General features: G+C 46.3%; 2 protein-coding genes across 2 annotated transcripts in view; one reads left to right on the top strand and one right to left on the bottom strand.

Moving 5' to 3' along the window:
- LOC141987327 (endogenous retrovirus group K member 9 Gag polyprotein-like) overlaps window positions 1-27,853 on the top strand; it is a 262,863-nt gene that overhangs the window by 194,750 nt on the left and 40,260 nt on the right. The window lies entirely within an intron of this gene.
- LOC141988117 (myb/SANT-like DNA-binding domain-containing protein 7) lies at window positions 542-4,217 on the bottom strand. The gene is made up of 2 exons (XM_074953958.1): window positions 2,042-4,217; window positions 542-1,080 (listed from the first exon to the last, which is right to left on the bottom strand). The coding sequence occupies exons 1-2, from the start codon at window positions 2,610-2,612 to the stop codon at window positions 1,016-1,018; spliced, it is 636 nt and encodes a 211-aa protein (XP_074810059.1). The 5' UTR covers window positions 2,613-4,217; the 3' UTR covers window positions 542-1,015.

Below are 27,853 nucleotides of genomic sequence, written 5' to 3'. Positions count from 1 at the left end.
GACCAAGTGCAGAATGGTGGTAGAATGTGCATTTGGATGTTTAAAAGCACGCTGGTGCAGTTTACTGACTCGGTTAGACCTCAGTGAAACCAATATTCCCATTGTTATTACTGCTTGCTCTGTGCTCCACAATCTCTGTGAGAGTAAGGGGGAGACGTTTATGGCGGGGTGGGAGGTTGAGGCAAATTGCCTGGCCGCTGATTACGTGCAGCCAGACACCAGGACAGTTAGAAGAGCACAGCAGGGTGCGCTGCACATCAGAGAAGCTTTGAAAACCAGTTTCATGACTGGCCAGGCTACGGTGTGAAAGTTCTGTTTGTTTCTTGATGAAAATCCACTCCCTTGGTTCACTCTACTTCCCTGTATGCCAACCACCCTCCCCTCCCCCCTTTGATCACCGCTTGCAGAGGCAATAAAGTCCTTGTTGTTTCAAACTCATGCATTCTTTATTAATTCATCACACAAATGGGGGGATAACTGCCAAGGTAGCCCGGGAGGGGTGGGGAAGGAGGGAAGCACCGGGTGGGGTGGAGGAGGAGGGGCGGATGGAAAGACAAGGCCACACTGCACTTCAAAACTTATTGAATGCCAGCTTTCTGTTGCTTGGGCAGTCCTCTGGGGTGGAGTGGTTGGGTGCCCGGAGGCCCCCCCACTGCATTCTTGGGCATCTGGGTGAGGAGGCAATGGAACTTGGGGAGGAGGGCGTTTGGTTACACAGGTGCTGCAGTGGCGGTCTGTGCTCCTACTGCCTTTCCTGCACCTCAGCCGTACACCAGAGAATATCAGTTTGATCCTCCAGTAGCCTCAGCATTGCATCCTGCCTCCTCTCATCACGCTGACACCACCTCTCCTCTCGCTCGTCCCTCCTCTCCTCTCGTTTGTCCCTCCTGTCCTCGCGTTCATTTTGTGCTTTCCTGGACTCTGACATTGTCTCCCTCAATGAATTGTGCTGGGCTCTTTTAGTGTGGGAGGCCTGCATGAGCTCAGAGAACATTTCATCGCGAGTGCGTTTTTTTCAGCTTCTAATCTTTGATAGCCTCTGGGATGGAGATGATAGGGGGAGCGTTGAAACATTTGCAGCTGCAGGAGGGAAAAAAGGGAGATTAGTTTTTAAAAAGAGACATTTTAGAGAACAATGGGTAGACTTTTTCATGGTGAACCAAGCGGTTAACATTACATAGCACATGTGGTTTCTTTACAAGGTCGCATTTTGCCTCTTATATTGAGGGCCTGCCGGTATGGTGTGAGAGATCACACACGCAGGGCCAGCGGGCAACAGAATTCAGCTTGCAGGCAGACATGGTAAGCCACAGTCTTTTGGCTTCTTTAACCTTCCTAACATGTGGGAATGGTTTCAAACAGCAGCACCCTCATTTCACATACCAAGCACCAGTTGGGTTGGCCCTTTAAAATGGGTTGGCCGTTTAAAAGGATGGGCTGCGGTTTTTGGGTTAATGTGCAGCACAAACCCAACTAACCCCCTCCCCACCACACACACACCCAATTCTCTGGGAGGATCGCTTCACCCCTCTCCCCACCGCGTGGGTAACAGCGGGGATGATTTCTGTTCAGCCACAGGCAAACAGCCCAGCAGGAATTGCCACCTCTGAATGTCCCCTTAATAAAATTCCCCTATTTCAACCAGGTGACCATGAATGATATCACTCTTCTGAGGATAACACAGAGAGATAAAGAACGGATGTTGCTTGAATGCCAGCAAACACCAGGACCGTATGCTGCCATTCTTTGTTATGCAATGATTCCAGACTACGTGCTGCTGGCCTGCCATGGTAAAGTGTCCTACCATGGAGAACGGAATAAGGCTACCCCCCCCAGAAACCTTTTGCAAAGGCTTTGGGAGTACATCCAGGAGAGCTTCACTGAGATGTCCCTGGAGGATTTCCGCTCCATCCCCATACAAGTTAACAGACTTTTCCAGTAGCTGTACTGGCTGTGAATGCATCCCAAGTCTTCAGGGAAAATTAATCATTAAACACGCTTGCTTTTAAACCGTGTATTATATTTATAAAAGTACACTCACCAGAGGGCCCTTCTCCGCCTTCTAGGTCCGGGAGCCCGCCTTCAGTGGGTTGGGAGGGTACTAGATCCAGGGTGAGAAACAGTTCCTGGCTGTCGTGGAAAATGGTTTCTCCTCTTGCTTGCTGTGCTTCAACCTCCTCCTCCTCCTCCTCATCTTCCTCATCCTCAAAATCCGCATCCCTGTTGCGTGAGAGTCCATTGATGGAGTCCAAGCACAGGGCTGGGGTAGTTGTAGGGGCACCCCCTAGAATGGCATGCAGCTCATCATAGAAGCGGCATGTGTGGGGCTCTGACCCGGAGCGGCTGTTAGCCTCTCTGGTTCTTTGGTAGGCTTGCCTGAGCTCCTTAAGTTTCATGTGGCACCGCTGCGGGTCCCTGTTATAGCCTCTGTCCTTCATGCCCTTGGAGATTTTTTCAAATATTTTGGCATTTCGTCTTTTGGAACGGAGTTCTGACAGCACCGATTCATCTCCCCATACAGCGATCAGATCTAGTACCTCCTGTTTGGTCCATGCTGGAGCTCTTTTGCGATTCTGGGACGCCATGATCACCTGTGCTGAAGAGCTCTGCATGGTCACCTCTGCTGATGAGCTCACCACACTGTCCAAGCAGGAAATGAAATTCAAAAGTTTGCGGGGCTTTTCCTGTCTACCTGGCTAGTGCATCTGAGTTGAGAGTGCTGCCCAGAGTCGTCACAATGGAGCACTCTGAGATAGCTCCCGGAGGCCAATACCGTCAAATTGTGTCCACACTACCCCAAATTTGACCCAGCGAGGTTGATTTCAGCGCTAATCCACTCGTCAGGGAGGAGCTGAACAGAACAGAAACTGGTTTTAAGAGCCCTTAAAGTCAGAAAAAATGGCTTCGTAGTGTGGACGGGTGCTAGGCTAAACTGATTTCAATGCTGCTAAATCCGACCTAAACTCGTAGTGTAGACCAGGGCTTAATTTCCATATACCAAGGTTAAGCTTACTGGTCTACAGATTGTTGTCAGGCTTAGGGTGACCATATTTCCCTAAACTGAAAACAGGACACCGAGTAAGAGATTGTCAGTGCTCAGGGGAGTTTACTTACAGTACGGAAAAAAGATAAGGCAGTTTCATATATTTTATATATATGTTCATATATTTCATGGTTTCATATATTTTACTTAAAACTCAGTAGTTTCTGGCATTGTTTTTTGTCTTGCCATTCTTCAGGTGTGAAGCTGCTTGACACCAGTTGTATTTCTTTGATGATGCTATTTTTTTGAGGGTTTTCTCGTCTATCAGCAACTTATCGTAGAATGCAGTACAATCTAGAGAAGCGTTAACTCGCACACGCAAGACAGTCTTCATGGTGGCAACGTTCAGACATGATTTTTCAGGAGACCACACATCATTCATAATTGAAAAGACACGTTCAACAGGCACAGTAGTACCAGGCAGACACAGCACAAATTCCACGGCCTTGGCTAGATCTGTGTATTGTACTGCATTATGGTCCATCTCTCGAAAAATCTTCTGCCACCTTTCAGTGACCTTCTCTGATGGTTCCAGTCTGAAAGACAACTGGAGACAATTGATTTTGCACTGGACTACTCATGAAAGAGATGATTCTCATCCAACTTATTTAAGGTGGGAATTCTGGTGTGGCATGCAGCGAGGCTGTCTTGCATTTGCTCCCACTGCGGCATATTCTTCACCAGAGCCCACTCAAACTTTTCGGTGCACTCAAAGGCAGGTCTCCAGTGCTCTAAGTAGGACAGGCATGTTGTGTAAAAATTGTCAACTATATCATAAAACTCCTTTTCTTTCATTTGCCCGCGTTTTACAAGCGTGCAGTAGATTCTTCACTTCTGTTGTGACAAATCTTTCTCCAGGCCTCTCCGATAAGTTAACATGCAGGGAACGTATTTGCAGTGCAACTTCTGTCACTCTGTCATCTCTGTTATGGTTTGGACCATGGCAGTTTGTTTGCTGGCAAATAGAAGCCACAGTTGAGTGGCAGGATCACCAAAGAGCTTCCTGAGCAGTGTCAGGCATTTATCTTGAGAAAGAAAATACGCTTTAAGCCCACCAACAATAAACAAAATCCTGTATATTGCTGGTCCCAATGAGAGGAATCACGTGCTGCCATGCTCTAGTAATTTGGTATACTCGATTTCAACAAATCAACAGAACTCTTTCAGCTCTTCAACACACACCCTGTAGATATGAAAGTATTTGTAAACCTTTACAGCAAAGCTCTCCACATCTAAAGGAAGATAGTCAACTACAGTTTGGAGGAAGTTGTGCACAATATGTGTACCACACCCAATACCAAAGACCTTTTACTAAGTTGGCCTGGAGCTTTTGCCACAAATTGTTTTTCCCACAATGTCTGGCACCCCTAAAGTTAGTATTGGTGTTGTCTGCACAAATTCCAACAATCTTGTCACTAAAAGAGTACTTCTCAATCACTTGCTGGATGAATGCACACTACATAACTGATGTTTCTCCAGGTAGAGACGTAAAATCAATAATTTTTGTGCAAACTCCACTCAGTGGCAGAAAAATACCATATAAGAACAGCAAATAGTTTTTGCTTCATTTTGTTTGATGCATCCACACTAAGTGTAATAAAGGAACACTTGTCCAACTCAAGCTGCACTTCTTCAATGGATAAAGGGGCTAAGGTGTTGCAAACAATTGCCTCAGATTTTATATGAGCAGATGAAAACATAGGTTGGTACAATTTCCTAATTAATTGTGATGTACAGTCACTAGACCGGAAAGCATGTCCGTGCTGCACTGAGTGATAAGCAAACACTTCCCCACTGGCAAAAACTTTTTCAGCTTCTGTTCTTGCCTCAGAAAAAATCCTGAAATACTCGGTGTTAAACACTTACTTCTGTCAGCATCTCTGTGATGTGGAAGGAGGTGCGGGAGGGGATGGGGGGTGCGGGGTGTAGGCTCCGGAAGGGGGCTCAGGGCTAGGGCAGGGGGTTGGGGTGTGGGAGGAGGTTCAGGATGTGGGCTCCAGATGGGAGTTTGGGTGCAGGAGGGGGCCCAGGGTGGGGGTTGGGGTGCAGGAGGGGTTTCCGACATTTGGCAGGGGGTGCGAGCAGACATGCTTGTTGGCTTGTAGCTTGTTGCTTGTTGCTTCTTTTTCTGATTGGCTCCCGGCAAGCAGGGGCAAGGAGGGGAGAGAGTCAGGGGTGCACAGCGGGCCCACCACAGTCCCAGACTTGCACACTGGAGGGATTTAGTCACATAGAGTGTTGGGGTTCTTAGGAATTGGCTTGTTTGGGCCTTGTTTTGAAATGGGATTAGCTTGATTTTTGGCTTATTTTGAAAGTCAGGGAGCCTATTTACCGCGTGAAAGTTGGCAATGGTGGGTGTGAGGTGTGGGGTCTGGGAGGGAGGCTGGGTGTGGGAGGGGGTTCCCACTGAAGGAGGCGGGTTGGGGTGCAGGGTATGGCCAGGCATCACTTACCTCAGGTGGCTCCCAGTCAGTGGGGCTAAGGGAGGCTCCCTGACTGCCCTGGCTCTGCACTGCTCCTGGAAGCGGCCTTCATGTCCGGCACCTAGGCGGAGGCGCGGCCAAGCAGCTCTGCGCAATGTGTGCATTGTGCGCTGCCTGCGCCCCACAGTTCCTGGCCAATGGGAGCTGCAGAGGCAGTGCTCAGGGCAGGGACAGTGCGTGACGCTTCCATGATCGCACCTGCGCCTAGGGGCCACAGGGACATGCTAGTCACTTCTGGGGGCTGCACGGAGCCAGGGCATGTAGGGACCCTGCCTTAGCCCCACTGCACAACTTACCGGACTTTTAATGGCTCAGTCAGCGGTGCTGACCGGAGCCGCCAGGGTCCCTTTTCAACTGGTTGCTCTGGTCGAAAACCGGAAGCCTGGCAACCCAACCAGGGGGACATCTCTGAAGGCAGTGCTGCCTGCGCAAATCAAGGACAATTGCCCAGTTTTAGTGAAAAAGGAGGGACAGCTAGAACAGAACTGAAAAAGGGGACTGTCCCAGCCAAAAAGGGACATATAGTCACCTTAGTCAGGCTAAATACGTTGAAGATGAGGTGTTCAGACTCTAAGTAATGGGAGCATATGTGCACTCTAGATTTATTTTACAAAAGGGAAATTTAAGCATAGAGAGATTAAGGTAAGAAGTGCCCCCCAAAAAATTGGTTTCCTCCTTGAGATGCCTAGTGCTTGATTTTGCTTCCTATCTATCTTAAAGTGTTATACCACCACCTATCACTGTAGTGTCTGAATACCTTCCAATAAAATTGAGAGCAATAGCGAAGACTCTAGTAGATTTCATGGCCTGTCTGGCACGTCTTCCTTTATGGGGCTAGCACTCTGCTTGGGGTAAGATGTTGGTGCTTTGGGATTCTTTGGGGAATTGGTAGGGGTTAGGGAATAACAGGGGTGTTTATGTTGTGAGTATTATGGTGGAAAGACTGTCTTAAAGGCCCTCTTACAGAGAGGTTTTAAAGTACGTAGCATTATATGCTGAAAGCACAGCACCCATTGACTTCAGTTGCAGCTGAGAGTGCTCAACATTTCTGCAACTCAGGCCCCATATGTCTCAAGTTGGGCACCCAGGAAATGAGGAACACACAATTAATGACCACCTATGAAAAGTTTGGTTTGTTTGTGATTTGTCCAGCATCACATAGGAACTCAGTGGCAGAGGTTAGGCTCGTTCTTATGCTGTCACTTGGAAAGCATAGAGGCCATCAAATGTGTTATGCATGTCTGTGATGTTCTGTCCTGTGCCAAATCTGGCATATTATGAAGTAGGATGGGGTAGGAAGGACAGGTATCTCATGCCACCCAACCATCATGTTTTAGCTCTCCCAGAAGGTCTTTTCCATCCTACTCTCATTGGTCAAGGTCAGTGGCAAAGGCAGGGAAAATCCAGTTTCCTGGGGCAGCATTCAGCTGACTTAACCATGAGACCTTCCTTTCTCTTCTTGCCATACCCTGCTTCATTCACTACACACCTCCCAACGTCTTCAACAAATGAGTAGGGGTCCTAAAGACAATAGCCTCATTCACTACACATCCCTCATTCCCTGAGCACTGTCTCTCCTGCATGCTGAAAGAGTCCAATTATACTTCTCGGAGTCCTTCAATAACCCCTACGTTATCCTTTCTATGGTCATAATCAAAATGCCAATTCCATTTCCTCATTTAATATGTTGACTTGAGAAAAATACATCTGATAACTCGACCACTAGAAGCACTATGATAGGACCATCAAATATATTCAGCAGCTGACAACTTTCTACACAGAGTTATACACCTTTTATTTTTTAACAAATGCATTTTTTTAAAAAAAATATGGTTAATAGAAATTTGTAGTCCAATCAGAGTATGCTACAGACATAAGCTGAAAGTTTCATAGAACTGCCAGAGTCTTAACACTTGTTCATGACATGGGTAGCAAACAGAAAATAGGATCCTGTAATTTAATTTTGAACAGTGATTTATTTCTGATAAGATTGACTTCTAACTTTTCTGTCTCTTACACCAGTTTAACTCCATTGGGCCAGATTCACAGCTAGTGTAAATCACTGTTGCTCCATTAAAGTCAATGGAGCTATGCAGATTTATAGCGATTAAGATCTGGCCCTCTGACTTCCTCTCAATAACTCTTCATTTACACTGGTGTAACTGAGATCAGCATCAAGACCAAGGCATTTTCCCCACAGGTGTTATTCCTATTTTCATTAGACTCCTACTGATTTCAGAAGTCATCTGTGAGCTTCCTTCTTTGTGCCAGAGCAAGTTCAAAACAGTGAAATGAGTAAATTAACCTTCAGGAGGATGTGCACCCCAGAGGACACAGCTGGGCTTGGTGAACTTCCTTTGCAATTTTCTTCTCCCGAGGGTTGGAAACTCAGAGCTTGCCCCTGCAATTCACAATGAAAGACAGAAATAAGAATGACTTACCAGATAATGACAGACCAATATGTACAGTAATTAGCATTTCTGTTCCACTCTTTAGTGGAGATTGACATCAAGGCCAGATCAGGAGAGTGGAAACAGTTGGATCACTGTACACATTTAAACATTAACCCACTAATTCCATTTCCCTGTATAAAATATTGTACAGTCTGATTGTTAATGCAAAGACCATATTTAAAAACCAATTCATTGTGTATTCTAATGAGTTTATTTAGTACAAGCATTAAATTAAATTAAAAAATTTTAAAAAAGTATAGTCAGAAGCTGTTTACCCAAAGTACCTGATCAGCGATAATTTTTGTCTATATGAAGAAAGGTCATGTCTCCCATTGTGTGTCAAAAACACTGATGTCCCTCCTTCTGCCAAATGCTATATTCCTGTCCCCCAACTGTGCACAGATAAACAAGATCTGACTATAGTTGGATTTATTGCTTGTACAAGTAAAGAGGCAAGGCCAGTGAATATTTTTCTCTCTGTGTATCAATAAATAGAGTTAAAGGCTTTGAAATAAGGTGTAATGAGCATGGGCCATGTATTTCATGTCCTGTATTTTAATGCTAATTTTCTAAGTTGGGTACAATGAGTGCAGCTGGAAAAGCATACCTTTGTGCCCATAAAATGATTGTGTGTGCAGTTCTTCATTTTGTATACAGAAAAGACCATGTGGTGGAAAAAGATGAACAGGTTTTGGGGGTGGAACAGGTATGCTTGCATCTCATATATGAGAGGGGTGAGCTCTTTGGCAATGTGAATTTTAGGCCCTAATTTTCAAAATGCAGAAACTGTGCAAAACCGCACCCATGATTGTGGCTGTAGCTACTGCACCCTTAAAGGAGGTAATTGCAAGTACACTTGTCTAGCTCAGTTCCTAAAATTAGACTTTTTCACTTGCCTTTGTGTGATTTGCACGTGTAGTCCAGGTAAATTGTAAAGCTCTGTTTTTGAAAATTTGGCCTGTCGTGTCTAATTCTGGATTATGCATGTTGTGTCTCACTATGCTGTGCCTGAGTTGGCTCTTCCGTTATAGAAATCCTGGGATTGTGTCAGGCTCAGGCCTAAAAATCACCACTTCTGCTAGAACCCAAGGCACCATGGCTAACCTCAAGAGGTACGCCTAGAAACAAGTCATCACATCCACTGCAACTCTCAAAGCCCTCTTAGGCTGAAGCCCAAGAAAGCTCTCCATCCCTGCCCCTCACTCTAGGAACATGTCATACTCCCAACAGGGAAAACTACCATAAGAAGCATTCCATTAGTTGCCAAGTTCTCTGACTCACCTTTTCCACAGTGAGGGTGAGTCATTCAGTAATCAGCACTATCAATAAGAGAACAAGTTTCCTCTGTCTAACCCTTTAAAGATCTTAAATAACTAACAGGAACAGTCCCTTCAGTAGGAAGATAGGAGCAGGAGAAACCTCTATATTTCCCAGGACTTGGTGTTTCACGGTGTGATGGGTTGGATCAGAAACCCCCTTGGGGCTGCCAGCTGATGTTCCAAGACTACTTCTGCCCCTGCTTTCCCTGCCCTCCCATCTTGGGACTTCAGTGCCCTGCCTGGTTTGAGCCAGACCCACTAGCCTGCTGCAAACCCAGACCCGGATCTGAACCACGTCCCCTAACAGCTGTAGGCTTAAACTGAAAGCAGCTTAAGAAGTGTTCCTGTCTTTAAAACTCAGATGCCCAACTCCCAATGGGGTCCAAACCCCAAATAAACCTGTTTTACCCTGTATAAAGCTTATACAGGGTAAACTCATAAATTGTTTGCTCTCTATAACACTGATAGAGAGGTATGCATAGCTGTTTGCCCTCCCCCCCCCAGGTATTAATACATATTCTGGGTTAATTAATAAGTAAAAAGTTATTTTATTAAATACAGAAAGTAGGATTTAAGTGGTTCCAAGTAGTAACAGACAGAACAAAGTGAATTACCAAGCAAAATAAAATAGAACACGCAAGTCTATGTCTAAGAAAACTGAATACAAATCAAACCTCACCTTCAGAGGAATTCCTGTAAGCTTCCTTTTATAGACTAGTCTCCTTCTAGTCTGGGTCCAGCAATGACTCACACCCCCTGTAGTTACTGTCCTTTGTTCTAGTTTCTTTCAGGTATCCTTGGGGGTGGAGAGGCTATCTCTTTAGCCAGCTGAAGACCAAATGGAGGGGTCTCCCAAGGGTTTAAATAGACTTTATCTTGTGGGTGGACACCCCTCCCTCCCCCTGTGTAGAATCCAGCTACAAAATGGCATTTTGGAGTCACATGGGCAAGTCACATGTCGATGCATGACTCAGTTTTTACAGGCAGCAGCCATCACTTACATGCTACCTTGAACGTCCTCAGGTAGACTTCTTATGTGAATTGGAGCCTTCCAAGATTCATTGTCCTTTAAGTGTTTCTTGATTGGGCACTTAATTTGTACATTCCTTTCTAAAGAAGCTGACCAAATGCCTTACTAAGGTTATTTAAAATCAAACAAGTATACAGCCAATTTTCATAACTTTGAATATGATAATGACACATGCATATAAATAGGATGAATAAATTCAGTAGATCATAACCTTCACAGAGATATGTTACATGGCATATGTAGCATAAAACATATTCCAGTTATGTCATATATACATTCATAAGCATATTTCCATAAAGCCTTATGGGGGGCACCGTTACACACATGTCCATGTACTTTACTACCAGTCTCCAGTCCTGCTGTGTGAGTCTCCAAAATCACTGTCATTTGGTAAGAAGACAAACTTCTTCAAACAAGCAGTTAAGTAAGAGAGGAGTGTGCTTCCTTACCTGTAGGGATTTTTTTCTAGTTGGTCCTAGGAGTAGGATAATGAAAACACTCAGAAGAAAGACTAGATCAGCAGTGACTTCTCCAGATATTGATCTTAGGTATAATAAATTCTTAGTTTTATAAAACCTAACTTATGTGCCAAATTTGACCTCAGATTCTCCTTTGAAAGCAGCTAAATTAATAACATACTGCCTGCAGTACCTCTCTAGGAGCTCCTACCTTTCACTTACTGATCTGCTGTACATGCGGTATTTCCAGAAATAACAATAGGCACAGTGAGGGGACTTTGCATCACTGTTGTGGATATGCAGTGAGATGGAGAATCTTACTCTGGCTGCTCTTACATTGCAAGCTACCCAACCTTACCTATTTTAATATTGCACCTTTGAGTTCATGAAAGGAAAAGAAGTACTCTGCTGTATGCCTGGACCTTTTACTTTATTACTGGGAGCTGTAGCCACAATTGAGGGCTGACACACTGCTGACTTAAAGCTGAATTGATATCATACCATACCATATACTGTAGTTACATCTTTCAGAGTAACAGCCATGTTAGTCTGTATTCGCAAAAAGAAAAGGAGTTCTTGTGGCACCTTAGAGACTAACCAATTTATTTGAGCATAAGCTTTCATGAGCTACAGCTCACTTCATCGGATGCATACTGTGGAAAGTGTAGAAGATCTTTTTATACACACAAAGCATGAAAAAATACCTCCCCCCACCCCACTCTCCTGCTGGTAATAGCTTATCTAAAGTGATCACTCTCCTTACAATGTGTATGATCATCAAGGTGGGCCATTTCCAGCACAAATCCAGGGTTTAACAAGAACGTCTGGGGGGGGGGGGTAGGAAAAAACAAGGGGAAATAAGTTACCTTGCATAATGACTTAGCCACTCCCAGTCTCTATTCAAGCCTAAGTTAATTGTATCCAATTTGCAAATGAATTCCAATTCAGCAGTCTCTCCCTGGAGTCTGGATTTGAAGTTTTTTTGTTGTAATATCGCAACTTTCATGTCTGTGATCGCGTGACCAGAGAGATTGAAGTGTTCTCCAACTGGTTTATGAATGTTATAATTCTTGACATCTGATTTGTGTCCATTTATTCTTTTACGTAGAGACTGTCCAGTTTGACCAATGTACATGGCAGAGGGGCATTGCTGGCACATGATGGCATATATCACATTGGTGGATGTGCAGGTGAACGAGCCTCTGATAGCGTGGATGATGTTATTAGGCCCTGTGATGGTGATACTCACCACAAATACTCACCAGCAACCACATACCACACAACAGAACCACTAACCCAGGAACCTATCCTTGCAACAAAGCCCATTGCCAACTGTGCCCACATATCTATTCAGGGGACACCATCACAGGGCCTAATAACATCAGCCACACTATCAGAGGCTCGTTCACTTGCACATCCACCAATGTGATATATGCCATCATGTGCCAGCAATGCCCCTCTGCCATGTACGTTGGTCAAACTGGACAGTCTCTACGTAAAAGAATAAATGGACACAAATCAGATGTCAAGAATTATAACATTCATAAACCAGTTGGAGAACACTTCAATCTCTCTGGTCACACGATTCAGACATGAAAGTTGCGATATTACAACAAAAAAACTTCAAATCCAGACTCCAGGGAGAGACTGCTGAATTGGAATTCATTTGCAAATTGGATACAATTAACTTAGGCTTGAATAGAGACTGGGAGTGGCTAAGTCATTATGCAAGGTAACCTATTTCCCCTTGTTTTTTCCTACCCCCCCCCAGATGTTCTTGTTAAACCCTTGATTTGTGCTGGAAATGGCCCACCTTGATGATCATACACATTGTAAGGAGAGTGGTCACTTTAGATAAGCTATTACCAACAGGAGAGGGGGTTTGTGTGTGTGTGGGCGGGGGGGGGAGGGGAGGAGAGAAAACCTGGATTTGTGCTGGAAATGGCCCAACTTGATTATCATACACATTGTAAGGAGAGTAATCACTTTAGATAAGCTATTACCAGCAGGAGAGTGGGGTGGGAGGAGGTATTTTTTCATGCTTTATGTGTATAAAAAGATCTTCTACACTTTCCACAGTATGCATCCGATGAAGTGAGCTGTAGCTCACGAAAGCTTATGCTCAAATAAATTAGTTAGTCTCTAAGGTGCCACAAGTACTCCTTTTCTTTTTGTAGTTATATCTGTGCATCAAAAATAAGATATGTGAAAGGAAGCTATGGGCTAGACTCTGACTTTGAGAGCCAGTGGTACTCTACAGAGGAGCAGTGCTTGCATGGGAATCAGCATTCTGACTGCAGAGGATGCAGAATGCCTTGAAGGCACTGGAGGAACAAACTCAGAAGCAATAATTACTGCATTCTGCAAAAGGCCACAGAATTAATTCACTCTAACTCTGGTCTCCTGGCACTAACAGATGCACAGGGAAGATGGGACAGTGACCATACTCACAACCTGCTCAGTGTCTTTGCTCACAGTAGCCTCTTTTCTGCTCAGAGCACAAACACCATCATCCTGGCAGCCAGGTCCACTTTGACTTTACCTGTGTGATGTTTTTTAGAGTCTGCTGTCATTATGTGGGTATGGCCTATAGGCAGTGATAGTATGTCTGGATTTAGGACCCTGAAGGGAGAGCAGGACTGTTTTGGTGACTCATGGTGGTTTACACTGGGAGGCTGACCAACCAGGGCTCAGTATCTCCAAGCCCAGAGTATATAAGGGTTTGTCTCTGAGTGGTAAGAGGAAACTCGGGCAGGGACAGAAGGATGTTGTAAGGGGAAACCCTAGGAGCAAGTCAAGAGCATAAGAAAACTTAAACCAAGTTTGTATTGTTGCTTGGTGTAGTTTGGATACTAACCCTGGGAGTGCTGTGTTGAGAATGGGGGGAGGGAGCTCTTCTCATTCACAGGATTCTGTGGGAAATCTCTCCAATCCTAATTAATCTGAAGCTGCAAAACAATATTTTTTTCTGCTAATCGTTAATCATCACTAATGAAGATAGCAGCCTGGGCATTGCAGAAGTAATATTAGATATCACTTGTCTGGTGTCAGGTCTTTTTTTGAATGTGCACACACAGTAGAGTAGGTTATGAAACAAAGATTTATTTTTCTTCCTTAGTCTGTTTTCTTTCCCTGAGTGTTAGACCTATGAAATCAATAACAGATTAAATTGTGAAGTAAGAGGAATGTAAACCTATCTGAGTAGTTAATAATTAACAGTTCCAGACTGAGAGCAGGATTTTGTTCATTTCAGAAATCACCTGGAGCCATTTGATTTGCACTAATATATACGGAAAGTTGGAATGTGCGACCATGTTATCCTTGTGCTTATCAGTTCATGCATGAACATTCACATTTATAGCAAATCCAGTTATGTCCGGACTCCTTTCTCATTTGCTTTATGCAAATATGCTATTCAGTCATAGAGCACAGGCTTTCTAAATAAGTCTCAAGGTCAGGAAAAGCTGGGAAAAAATGACCAGACTCCTAACTAAAGACCTTTGGAGTCAGTAATTGTTTAGAGCAATGTTTTTCTCAGCGACCGATTGATGGACGGACACTGGTCCTTGAGATCTCCCTGACAGAGTTAGGAAGGCAGCAAGCCGGACCCTGGTATCAAAAAGGTTGAGAAACACTGGTTTAGAGGAACTACTCCAATGTACTTTCCAAAAAGTAATAGAGTGACAGAGTTGGTACGAAGAGAACAGATTTCCTGGACTGTCTCCAATCTATCCACATCTTTCCTAAACTGTGATGCCCAGAATTAGACACTGTACTCCAGCTGAGGCCTCACCAGTGCCGAGTAGAGTGGAACAATTACCTCCCATGTCTTACCTTTGACTCTCCTGATAATATGCCCGAGAATGATATTAGCCTGTTTTGCAGCTGCATCGCATTGTTGATTCATATTCAATTTGTGATCGCCTATAATCCCCAGATCCTTTTCAGCAATACTTCTAGCCAGTTATTTCCCATTTTGTAGTTGTGCATTTGATTTTTACTTCCTAAGTGCAGTACTTTGCACTTGTCTTTATTGGCTTTCATCTTGTTGATTTCAGCCCAATTCTACAATTTGTCACGATCATTTTGAATTCTAATCCTTAACTTAAGTTTTGTCGACCATCATAAATCGCTTTAATAACATTACCGCATCCACAGTCGTTGCTCTTGCATTGACAGAGAGAGCATTGCATCATCGGTAGCTAACCTATTGTGCAACTCACCAGCCTCTGCCACTGCATTGGGAGCTTTGGGAATGGATCACAGTGCATCATGGTGATGTGCTTGCTGTCCTGTGATGCAGTTCTTTCTGTCCCATCATTCCATGAGCTTTCTACTTCTTACTTCATTTTGCACTGTTTTTCAACTGCACTTGTAAACTGGGCACCTGCCATCTCAGTCTCACAGCATGGATCCTGAGCTGCTGACCATTGTGAACATCCTGAACACAACACGGCTGGTCCTGCAGTATTTCATGAGCTGTGAAACAGGAGTGAATCAGTGATGGCTGCCCTGCTGTCTGCCATGGAAACAAATAATTCAAGATTGCTGCTGATGTTCACGGAACAGCTTGCCGTGGTGGACCGTTGGTACCGAGCTTGGGAAACAAGCACTGAGCGGTGGGATTGGATCATGATTCAGGTATGGAATGATGAGCAGTGGCTGCAGAACTTTCGGACACGCAAAGCCACCTTCCTGGAACCGTGTGCAGAGCTTGCCCCAGCACTGTGGCGCAAGGGCACCAGAATGAGAGCTTCCCTCACTGTGGAAAAGCGACAGGCGATCACTGGTTGGAACCTGGCAACTCCTGACTGCTACCGGTGAGTCGCAAATCAGTTTGGAGTTGGAAAGTCCACCATGGGGATTGCAGTGATGCAAATGTGCAGGGCCGTTAATCGCCTCCTGCTACAAAGGATTGTGACTCTCAGTAATGCGCAGGAAATAATTGATGACTTTGAGGCAATGGGATTCCCTAACTGCGACCAGGCTAGAGGAAATGCATATCCTATTTTGGCCCCCGACCACCTTATGATGGAGTACATCAATCGAAAGGGCTATTTCTCTGTGACGTTGCAGGCTCTGGTGGATCACCAGGCATGTTTCACTAACATCAATGCCGGGTGGTCAGGGAAGGTGCATGACGCATGCATATTTCGGAACACTGGACTGTATAGAAAGCTGCACACTGGGGCTTTCTTCCCAGACCAGAAGATTCCAGGGGGGATATGCAAGTGCCCATAGTGATCCCAGGTGACCCCGCATATCCCTAGCTCCCCTGGCTCATGAAGTGTTACACTGGGAACCTAGACAGCAGCAAGGAGCATTTCAGCTACAGGCTCAGCAGGTGCCAAAATGATCATTGAATGTCCCTTTGGTTGATTAAAAGGATGCTGGCACTGTCTTTTTGGCCTGTTAGACCTCAATGAGGAAAATATTCCAATGGTCATTGCGGCCTGCTATACTCTCCATAATATTTGCAAATCGAAGGATTTGCTGAGATTCCAGGCCAATCAGGGACTTCAACATCTCTAGTCCTCGAGGAGCTTTATCATCCGCTCCTGCCCGTGTCCTTTCCTGGCTATCCAGCTGTAGTCTTTCATTTATTGTCTTCCTCCATGCTCTTGTTTTGCTCTGTGCTGCATCTTTGGCTGCAGCACCTCGCAAAACAGACTCTCCTTCCTCCTCCTGGGTCGCCACCTTATCTGATGTAGGTACTCGGCTGGTGTGGCGGAGTGTGTTCTCAAGGGCACATCTGCAGAAGGCAAAGAAACAATTAACAGAGAAAGTATTGTGAGGGCGCTCACAGCCGAGAATCACAAAAGTTACGCACACCTTTTTCTCACTGCCCTTTGGCTAGCACACAGGTCACCATGAGTTCCAATTATGGTGAGTTTGCGGGGAAGGGTGGGGTGGGCAAGGGGAAAGGGCAGGAAGGGACAAAGGGTGGTTTGCAAAGAGGGTTACTATAAGCAGCTAGGGCGCCTATTCTGAATATTGGTATCCGTTTCCACAGGCTAGGGTAATTGAACCCGATATCTCACTCCTAAGGGTAACTCAGCGTGCATCTCCTGCATGCATGTGGCTTCAGACCAGCTCTGTATGCCACTCGCTTGTATGCCGCTCTGGTCTCTGCAGAAATAATTGCCACGTGGCACGGCAAAGATTTCTACAGCGGGGAGAGAAACAAGACAGCTCTCCCAAGGAACCTGTGGAAGTGGAAAAAGGGATAAAGGGAATTTGGACGCAGACATCTTAGTTTTCTTAGGAATAGAGCAAGAGTCAGGCTAACTCTAACTCTAATAACGTGAGACTTTAAGGCAGGGCCTGGGTGAGTGGGAAGCGAGTGGGGAAAACTGTAAGAGATGCTGTTTTGACCTTGTGTTAGATAAGAATGGAACACAGACTGTAGCAGGAACTTCTTAGAAAAGTAAGATATCAGGAAGGAACATGTATAAACAAGACGTGGCTGTTGATAATTATTGTATGCAACAAAAGGTATAAATGCTTGCCATAATTGTTTATCTGGCAGAGACCTGCCTAGGAAGGGGGAATCCCTGTCCGTGCGCACTCTGCCCCTTGCAATTGCTAGAGAATAAACTGTCTCTGACTTGTTGCAAACAACCTAAGAGTGAAGACTGTGTTTTTCTTCCACAAACCTTTGGCAGAATACCTACAGGAAAGTGTCCTAGAGATCACTATGGAGGATTCCAGAGACAGGTCCCTCACACATCTCCGTGTATGTTAACAAACTTTTCCGCTGTGGCCCCACTACATAGATGGACAGACTATGTTGTTTTCTTCCAGTACCTTTCCAGGTATCAAAATTGGGCTGACTGGTCTGTAATTCCCTCAGTCCTCTTTGTTCCCCTTATTAAAGATATGTACTGTATTTGCCCTTCTCCAGACTTCTGGGGCCTTCAGGAGTTCTCAAAGAGAATTGCTAACCCTTCTGAGATTGCTTCAGTTAGTTCCTTGAGCACCCTAGAATGAATTTCATCAGGTCCTGCTGACTTGAATATATCTTCCTTTTCTAGATGTACTTCAATTTGTTCCTTCCCTATTTTGATTTGCATTCCTTCCCCCCTTGTTAATATTGCTTCTGCTGAGTATCTGCTCACCATTAATCTTTTTAGTGAACACTGAAGCAAAATGGGCTTTAAACACCTCAGCCTTCTTGATGTCATCAGTTATTAGCTCTCCTTCCCCACTAGGATAGAGGACCTAAACTTTCCTTTGTATTTCTCTTACTCCTAATGTATTTAAAGAACATCTTCTTATTTTCTTTTATATCTGTTGCTAGGTGTAACTCATTTTGTGCCTTAGCCTTTTTGATTTTTGTCCCTGCATGCTTGTGATATTCTTTTGTACTCCTCCTTCACAATCTGTCCAGGTTTCCACTTTTTGTAGAATCCCTTTTGTACCCTGGGGTTCAACCCAGTCCCATGGCCTCTAGGTGTAGAGCCCTCACTTCCTAAAGGCATTCTCTCCCTTTGTCTCCCAAACAGCAATCTTAGTCTTGAGCACCTGGTCAAGAGGTGGGAAAAGCTGAGCTTGATTTAACCCCTTGTTTACTGGAGACCAGGTAATGCCCTTGAATTCCGTCACAGATGGTTTTTTTTGTGCTGTGACTTGACCAGCATGAACTGGACAGAAAGGTGTCATGATTTGGAGGGTAAACAATCCCATCAAACTTAATGAACTATGAAATATTTAGGAACATAGGCGCCGACTGTGTGGGTGCTCCCGGGTTGGAGCACCCACTGAAAAAAAATAGTGGGTGCTCAGCACCCACCAACCACCCACTGATCAGCTGTTTGGCAGGCCCCACTGATCAGCTCCTTCCCCTCCCCTCCAGTGCCTCCTGCCTGCCGCCAATCAGCTGGGGGGAGGAGGGAGGAGCAGGGGTGAGAAGAGGCAGAGTGAGGATGGGGCGTGCTCAGGAGAGGGGGCAGAGCAGGGATGGAAAGAGGTGGGGCGGAGCCTCAGGGGAGAGGGTGGGGTAAGGCAGGAACACGCGGAGTGAGGGTGGGGCCTTGGGGCAAGGGGCGGGCGTGGAGCACCTCCAGGGAAAGCAGAAAGTTGGTGCCTCTGTTTAGGAATATACGTGTGGGCACATCCTGTGTGTGTGTGTGTGTGTGTGTTTATTTGTAGGACAGAAGCTGGAAGGGGAGAGGAAAGAGGAACATATTTGTTACTCCAGAGTGGCCCAATAGCCCTCTAGTGTAGTGTCCTGCTAATCATTTGCAAAACTCGAAAGAGAGTTGGATAATAACAAGAATGAAGCAAAGCTGGCCTCAGCTGTAGCATACGCCTAGCCATACGCCATATCATGGCAGTTGACATTTTAGTTGTACTCACCCACGGCGTTTTCAGAAAGCAAAATATTTTTTCTCATTGGTTTTTGTTAATGTTCTGTTCAGAGGAACTACAAATGAACCACAGGAACAGACAGAACTGAACAAAACAAACTGAAATTGGTATGAACATGCCCATGGCTGAGGGCAATGTGCATCTGAGGGAGGAAATGTGAGGCTGAATTCTGCAATTTATCAACCAAGACAGTGGTCTCCAACCTTTTTATGCCCAAGATCACTTTTTGAATTTAAGGGCAACCCAGGATCTATCCCACCCCTTCCCTGAGGCCCCGCCCCTTCCCCGAAGCCCCACCTGTTCTTTCCATTTCCCCCCTCTCTCTGTCGCTTGCTCTCCCCCACCATCACTCACTTTCACAGGAGCAGTGTGGGGCCTGGGCAGGCAGGGAGCCGGCCTCAGCAGCAGTGCTGCTGCACCACCGGAGATTGCAATCGACTGGGAGTCTCCAGGATCAACAAGTTGATCTAGAGTGACCAGATGATAAGAATAAAATATCAGAACACATCGCGGGGGAGGGACAGCCACAGGTTCACAGCCCCTACCCCACTGGAGCCATGGGAGAAGGGGGATACACAGCCTGAGGAAGTCGGAGGTGCACAGCCCCCGCTCCTGCCGCAGGTTGGGGGCTCACAGCCCCCGCTCCAGCCCTGCTGCAAACCGTGGGTTGGGGGCGCATGGCCCTGACCCCTGCTACAAGCACATGGCCCCAGCTCCCACCTGCAGCCCTGCTGAGGGCCCCAGACGCAGTGCTGCCGCTTACCTGGGGGACTGTTCCCACCCACTGGGAAGCACCTGGCAGGTTCCTTTGGCTCCTAGAGTCAGTGGTGGACAGCGGGGTCTCAACTCCACGTGCTGCGGCTGCCACAAACGCTGGCTCTAGCTGCCATTAACTGGAAGCTGTGGGGGTGGGACTTACTTGGGGGCATGAGTAGCACTCAGCGCCCCAGGGGGGTGGTGTCTGCACCCTGTCCGCGCCCGCAGCTCCCATTGGCCGCGATGGAGCCAATGCTTGTGGTAGGTGCAGTATGCAGAGACACCCCCCCGGCTGCCCCGTGCCTAGAGGCTGCAGGGTCCTGCTGCCCCCCCGTTTCCTGGGAGCCGCCCCAAATAAGCACCGCCGGGACCCCAGGTGAGTGCTCACCAGTGTACTCCTCCAGCCCCTAGCCAAAATATCGGGACAAATGGCATGGTCGGGATGCGGGACAAACAACTAAATATCAGGACAGTCCCGATTTTATTGGGACATCTGGTCACCCTAAGTCGATCGCAATCAACAGGTTAGTGATCACTGAACTAAGAAAACTTGTATCACAAGTTTCATCACTGCTGTATCCACCTACCACCTTCCACAGCAGGCATGCTGCTTTATGTTAGTTGACACCAACTTCTCCTCTGTGGTTTCACTTGCATTGTTAGACCCTAGGGCATTGTTCGCTTGTCCGGAGGTTCCAGCATTTCTTAATTCACGTACCAGCTCCACACTGGTAGTTTGGGTGCAAGAGTAAGTATAAAGTGAGTGGAGATTTCTGTGCCATTTCCTCATTGTCTCTTACTCTTGGGGCCAAATTGTACTCCCATGCACTGCTTTGACAGTAGCAGCTGTGCCATCCCCCCCATTCATATACAAATAAGACTTTAAAATCAGAGCAAAATAAACGTACTTTCGCAAATCTATGTCATTCGTAGCTGTAAGTGTAATGGAATTGCTCTTCCAACTGATACGGGGCAACTACCGCGCTGCCAGAGATTGTATAGTGCAAAGGCACACAGACTTCACTGAGCGGCCTGGCAGCTGCAACACAGCACCAAGGAGTGCTTTCAAAAGTGCCCTCTGGCAACCACATAGAGCCTGATCCAAAGCCCACTGAAGTCAAACGGGCTTTGGATAAGGCCTATGTAGAGCTAAAATGAGTTATGATGCCCCACCTAGGATGCTGAATTAAACCTGCCTGCACACACCTGAAGGCAGAATCTGGCCCAGTTTGTTGTTCACACAGGAAACTTTGGAGGTTCTGTTGTGTATTGGGGTCAATTTTGTTTTGTTTTTTCCACTTCCCTCTCTTGCTTCCCCCAATCTGTCTCCTTCTGAGGAATTTTCAGACTCTTCCCTTGTGTTCCTATCAGATTTGGGCACATATATACTCTACGTGTGTGTGTGTGGGCAGGGTGTATCTATAACGAACATTCCCAAGATACTCTGTAGCAGCTTCACTGATGCAATATTCTTGGACCTGTTCCCTCATCCATCAAAATAAACAAATAAATAAAAACGCAAAAGACTATGTTAAAATGCTCTTAGCGGATTAGTGATCTGACATAAAGCCATAAAATCAAGGGTGTTCAGAGAAAAGTTTGGCCCAAAATATCAGTCTTGAATTACCCTTCTTCTGTGCAGCTCTGTTGACTTCAGTGGGGTTGTGCCAGGCTTACGCCAGGACATAAAGGGATACATTATCTTTAAAACTGCCATATTTTTCCTTGCTTATTGCAGGAGTCTTAGAACTCTGTTTCTGCAGTACCTACGTTGAATGGCTTAAGGACAGAATTTTAGCCCTAAGTCTGATGTTTTTCTCCCTTGTATTTGTACATTGACATTTCAATTACCTTTTCTTTTTAAGTATTTTTTTTGTGGTTGAATTATTGCAAGAGTGACCTGATGAAAACCAGTAGAATGGAACAAGGAAAAAAGTCTGGCAGGCACGGTTCATGGAAAATAAATCTGACCTCTTCTTTACTGGGGCCAAAGTTAATGGTTATAGAGATTCTTTATTCCTATAACACGTTCTCCTTCTCTGAAGAAAGTGGTTAATTGTTTTGTTAAATTAAAACTTAATGTGAAATAACCAGACTTTTTGGAAGCGATTTCTCCTGTCGGGAGTATCTACCATCTTATGCAGCAGCTCTGAGTGTTGTTGGCATCGCATTTTCCTGCCACAGAATAAACTGTGGGTGAACAGGGGGCTTCTGCTCACAGGACAGCTGTTGGTGATATTTGGTTTAAAATAAAATACTTATTGGAGAAAGGAATTAACCCCACAGCAGCAGTGTCAGTGCACTACTCCCCCTTCACCCCAACACATACACACGTGTTCATGCACACACACACACGCACAGAGCAGTCTGCCATACATTATGTGTGTGATCACTGAGGAAACCTTTCTGGACACAAGGATTGGACCTGGTCCACAGCATTTCACACACACACCCCCAGACCCCCTTCAGAGTTGTTGGAATAACATTACAAAGGACTAAGATAAGCCTAAGTGCATCTCAGCTGATAACTAAGAACTCGGCTTACTATTTAATCACCTCAGCGTCCTGTGTGAGCGAGCACTCACTTTTCAACCCTGCTTGATGTGAAAGGAAGGGACTGCACTTGCTGGGAGAGGGTTCCTTTATGGGAAGCATGGGCCTCACATTAGCATGGTGACTTCTGTCTTCCAGTGCTGAGAGTGGTGAGTAGCCAGAAAGAACTGGGTCTATATTAAGTCTAGAACTGGGTCTATATTAAGTCTTCAGTACAAGGCCTTACTCCTTGTAGCCTAGATATGTTGTTAAACTAGTGACTGGTGAGTGTGATAAGCAATGGAACATTAACTATCTAGAGAAAGAACCTGGAGTAAAGGAAGGACTTTATATTGTTTGTGTGATATTCCAGAATGGCAGCTCTGACAGTGAATGGGTGTAGACCAACCTTCATTTCAAAGGCCAGAAAGGACTATTATGTTTTTCTAGTCTGTCCTGCATAACACAGGCCAAGGCATTTTACCCAGTAATTCCCACATTAAGCCCATAACTTTTGATAGGACTAGCATATGTATTTTAGAGAGACATCTAATTTTGATCTAAAGATTCCAGGTGATGGAGAATCTACCGCATACTTTTATACATTCTGCACGTTATCTCCAGTCCTAGTTTCAACTTTCAGTCATTAGATATTGTTTATACCTTTGTCTGATGGATTACAGATCTCTTCGTTATCAAATGTCTTCTCCCTTTGTAGGTGTGTATAAATCATGATACGGTCATTTCCTAACTTTCCAAAATAGACGGAGCTCCTTAAGTCTTTCACTGTAAGGAAGAAGAAAAGGAGTACTTGTGGCACCTTAGAGACTAACAAATATATTTGAGCATAAGCTTTCGTGAGCTTCATCATTTGATGAAGTGAGCTGTAGCTCACGAAAGCTTATGCTCAGATAAATTTGTTAGTCTCTAAAGTGCCACAAGTACTCCTTTTCTTTTTGCGAATACAGACTAACACGGCTGCTACTCCAAAAACTGCAAGGAAGGTTTTCCAGATCGCAGGTCATTCTTGTGTCTCTTTTTTGATCATCTTCCAGTTTTTTCAACATTCTTCTGTAAATGGGTGGTAGTTTCTAGTACCCTGACTAAGAATGATGGGCCCCTTTGTATAGCCATCCTTGCTCAGGTGCTAGAATCCTGCAGAGTAGCTACTGCTATCTCATGCTGGGAGGTGGATCTTATTAGCTCCAACCAGGGTGTGAGAGGAGTTTAAGTATTTCTCTGAGACACAAGCCATATCTACACTACAAAATGATGTCGACCTAAGTTACATTGACACACAGCCGCCATTGTTATTAAATGGCTTGTGTGTGTGCATACTTGGCTCCTTGTGTCGGCATTGTGCATCCTCGTGTATCAGTGCAGAATGCAGTGCACCATGGGTAGGTATCCCACCGTGCAACTCACCACCTTCAGCACAGGGTCTTTTGGGAAGTTCTTGCAATGCCTGATGGGCCGAAACGAGTTGTGCAGGGGTGACTGGGAGCATGGGGTCAACTTCCCATAATATGGTGTTCTCCATCCCATAATTTTATCTGCAGCCCATAACATTTCACACCTTCTTTTCACAGTCCCAAAACCCATGCATCCCTCCTTGCTGCCTGCCATCTCTGACAGAAGCATGGAGTCTGCACTGCTCTGCACTATTGTCATGAGCAATGCAAGTATGGGGCACCAGATCCTGCAGTTATAATGAGACGGAGTGGCCTCATTCCAATGCAGAGGGGGTTAACTTTCCTTGTTGGGCTCAGCTAACCTTGCCCCGTCTCCCTTGTAGGAAGGGCGGGGGCAGGACAGGAAGTATAACAGCAGGGCCCTGCAGCTCATTTGGGGCTGGGCCAGGGAAGGAGCCAGACATCCTTCCGCGGGAGCAGAACCACCAGCTGATCCCATGACTGGCTGTGGAGGGCGACGGCTCTTCCAAGCCAGCATGGAGAGAAGGCAAACTGCTGCCTGGGAGACTGGAGACCCGAAGAGGGAGTGCAGAATGGGCCGCCTGGTAAGGAGACTGGGAACCAGGCCACACTGGCTGTGGAGCAGCCCCAGCAGATGCCAGTAGGATATAGTCCAGGGAAATGAGACGTTGGTCCTGTTGTGTTGCCAGGAGGTGAGGAAGAGAACCTAGGGTCACCTGTTGCTTATAGGGCCCTGGACTGGGACGCAGTGTGGAGCAGCATGGACCTGGGTCTTCCGACCCCCGGCCCCGCACTTGGGGCTGGGTGAGCACTACCCCTTAGGCCTGGAGGCTGGAGCTACGGACTGTTTGGCTTAGCCCTCACCCTGAAGGCTGGAGTTATGGAGTGTGTACTTGCTCAGCCCTCATCCAGGAGGCCTGGGCTATTTTTTGCTCAACTGCAAGACAGAATGCCCAATAAACTAATCCAGCGTGAGTGCTGATTCCCTGATACCACCGAAGGGGCTGCCCTCACCCTGAGACACAGTGACCTTACAGCAGTATTTGTGGACCCAAGGGGAACATGACAATTCCTTGGAGGCTAGATTGCTGTGGGACATGGAAAGAAACAATTCAGGGTTGTTGTTGGTGTTTGTGGAGCAGCTGGAGATGGTGGAGCACCAGTTCTGGGCCTGAGAAACAAGCACTGACTGGTGGGATCACATTGTCATGCAGGTTTGAGATGGTGAACAGTGGCTGCAGAACTTTCAGACGTGCATGGCCACATTCCTGGATCTGTGTGCGGAACTCGCCCCAGCCCTTCTGTGCGGAGACACCAAAATGAGAGCTGCATTGACAGTTGAGAAGCGAGTGGTGATTGCACGGTGGCAACTTGCAATGCTAGATTGCCACCAGTCACTCAGGAATCATTTTGGAGTCAGAGAAATCCACTACAGGGCCATTGTGATGCAAGTGTGCAGGTCCATTAATTGCCTCCTGCTATGGAGGACTGTGACTCTGGGCAATGTGCAGGACATAGTGGATGCTTTTGCAGCGATGGGGTTCCTGAACTATGGTGGGGTAATAGATTGCATGCATATCGCTATTTTAGCACCAGACCATCTTGTCATAGAGTACATCAACGGAAAGGCCTACTTTTCTATGGTTATGCAAGCACAGGCAAATCACCGGGAATGCTTTACCAACATCAGTGTGGGCTGGTCAGAGAAGGTGCGTGCATCTTTAAGAACACAGGACTGTTCAGAAAGCTGAAAGCAGGGACTTTCTTTACCAGCCAATGGATTATCATTGGGAAAGTTGAAATGCCAATAGTGATCCTGGGTCACCCAGTCTGCTCCTTACTCCCACGGCTGATGAAGCCTCAACAGTACCAAGGAGTGCTTCAACTACAGTCTCAGCAGGTGCACAATGACAGTTGAATGTGCCTTTGGTCATTTGAAGGGTTGCTTACAAGGCGTTGAAGACACTGTTTGCTTACAAGATTGGAACTCAGTGAGAAAAATATCCCAATGGTTATAGCTGCCCACTGTGTCCTGCATAATATCTGTGAAACGAAGAGGGAAAAGTTTCCACCGGGTTGGAAGGTGGAGGTGGAGTGGCTGTCTGCTGCATTTGAACAGCCAGATAAGAGGGTTATAAGAAGATCTCAGCGAGGAGCATATGGTTCAGGAAGGCTTTGAAAGACCATTTTAATAGTGAGCCACAGTTGTGTGTGTTACTGTAGTATACTCTACCTGGCCTTCCTCTTTTGTGGCCTGGAATGAATCTTGTAGTGATTGCTGTGTATGTAGGAATATAACATTGTCCATGAAGCTATTAATATTGTTTATGAATGATATTATGGGTGCTGTGACACAGTGCAGTGACAAGAAATTGATCGCTGTCAGACCTGCTCATCACCAGACAGCATATGCTGAGAACTAATAAAAATGAATTATGTTCCAAAAAATAGAATTTAATTCTCTAACATGAACCAGGCAAATAAAAAAATATATTTAGAACTTAATAAAATTTAATAAATTAAGGGAACAGAACTTATGAAGATGAAAATAGTCATTTCCATTTCAGATACATATACACTAACCTGTGATAGACATAGTTGGTGTATGTGTAGCCGTTATTTTCTTTAACATATCCCCAGGTGGAGTGGTAAGGGTAGTGCACCGGCCCCTCATCCATGTGGAATGTTGAGGGGAAGGTAGAGAGGTCACAATATAGAGTTCTCTTTGGGTTGCAGAGGGAAACGACTGTGGGATTGTGGGAGAGTCTGCAGCATTTCTGTTTGCTGCCTGAAAAGCTCAAGCATCTCTTGCTGCACGTCCCTCTCCTTTTCCTGTACCTTTCTCCTCTCCACTCTATCCTTGTCCACAGAGCTGTTTCTAGGGGGGTGCGGGACCTGGGACATAGGTGCCAAGTTTCTATCTGCTGGGGGGTGCTCCCCCCAGCTCTGCCTAAGCCCCACCCCTACTCCACCGCTTCCCCCAAAGCCCTGCTTCTTCCCACCCCGCTCCAACCCCCACCCCACCTCTTCCGGCCTCCACCCCGTCTCTTCACTGCTCAGTTCCGTCCCTGCTCCCGAGCACACTGTGCCCTTGCTCCTCTCCCCTCCCTGCCCTCCCCAGTGCTCCAGATGCAGTGAAACTGATTCGCGGCAGCTGGTAGGTGCTGAGAGGAAGAGGAGGCACTGATCGGCAGGCAGGAGGCGCTGGGGGGAGGGGGAGGTTGATGGGGGGCTCCTCCTCTCCCCCCCACCTGTCCATCTGCCGCTCACCTCCCCATTTGCCTCCTCGCCCCGCTCACCTGCCTGTCTTCCTCCTCACCTCCCTGCTGGGCACCCACCTCCTCACAAAGCGCAGGGCCCCCAAACCTTGGGGCGCGGGGCGATCGCCCCAACTGGCCATACGCTAGGGACGGCTCTGCTTGTCCATGCTGTCTGCAAGGGTGACCCTCCAGGCCCTGTAATCATTCTCTGATGCAGCACTGGCTTTCAGGATCTCCTCGAACATGTCATCCCGAGTCCTTTTCTTTCTCCTCCATATCTGGCTCAGGCATTTTGCAAGGGTGGAGGGGGTGGGGAGGACCCTGAAGTCCACAGTGGCAGCAGCTGCAGATACAACACACAGAGGTACCATTGTCAGCGTATTCACGACAAAAACAGAAACTGAAGATGCTGAACTTTCTCTCCTTGCTCCCCAAAAGTAGTAAGCACCACATTCTCACCTCTCCTTGGGACTGATACAGTATGGCACCAGTCACAGCACCTGCCAGGATGAGTGTGGCCCTCCAGAAGTTTAGGACATGAGGAGGGAACAGTTTGCTTGCATGATACTAGTTTTATAGGGCAATGGCACTGAATACTGGCACCATTTTCTGCAGGCAGTGGTGATTTTAGCTGATATCTCTCTCTCCTGAGGGTAACAGAGGCAGAGAGAGCACAGCTGCTGCTGGTGACTCAGTACTGCCCAGGCCCATATGCT

This window comes from Natator depressus, chromosome 5 (genome assembly GCF_965152275.1).
Source record: "Natator depressus isolate rNatDep1 chromosome 5, rNatDep2.hap1, whole genome shotgun sequence".
Lineage (NCBI taxonomy): Eukaryota > Metazoa > Chordata > Testudines > Cheloniidae > Natator > Natator depressus.
The sequence above is the reverse complement of the archived record's forward strand: the minus strand, read 5'-3'. Positions and strand labels throughout refer to the sequence as shown.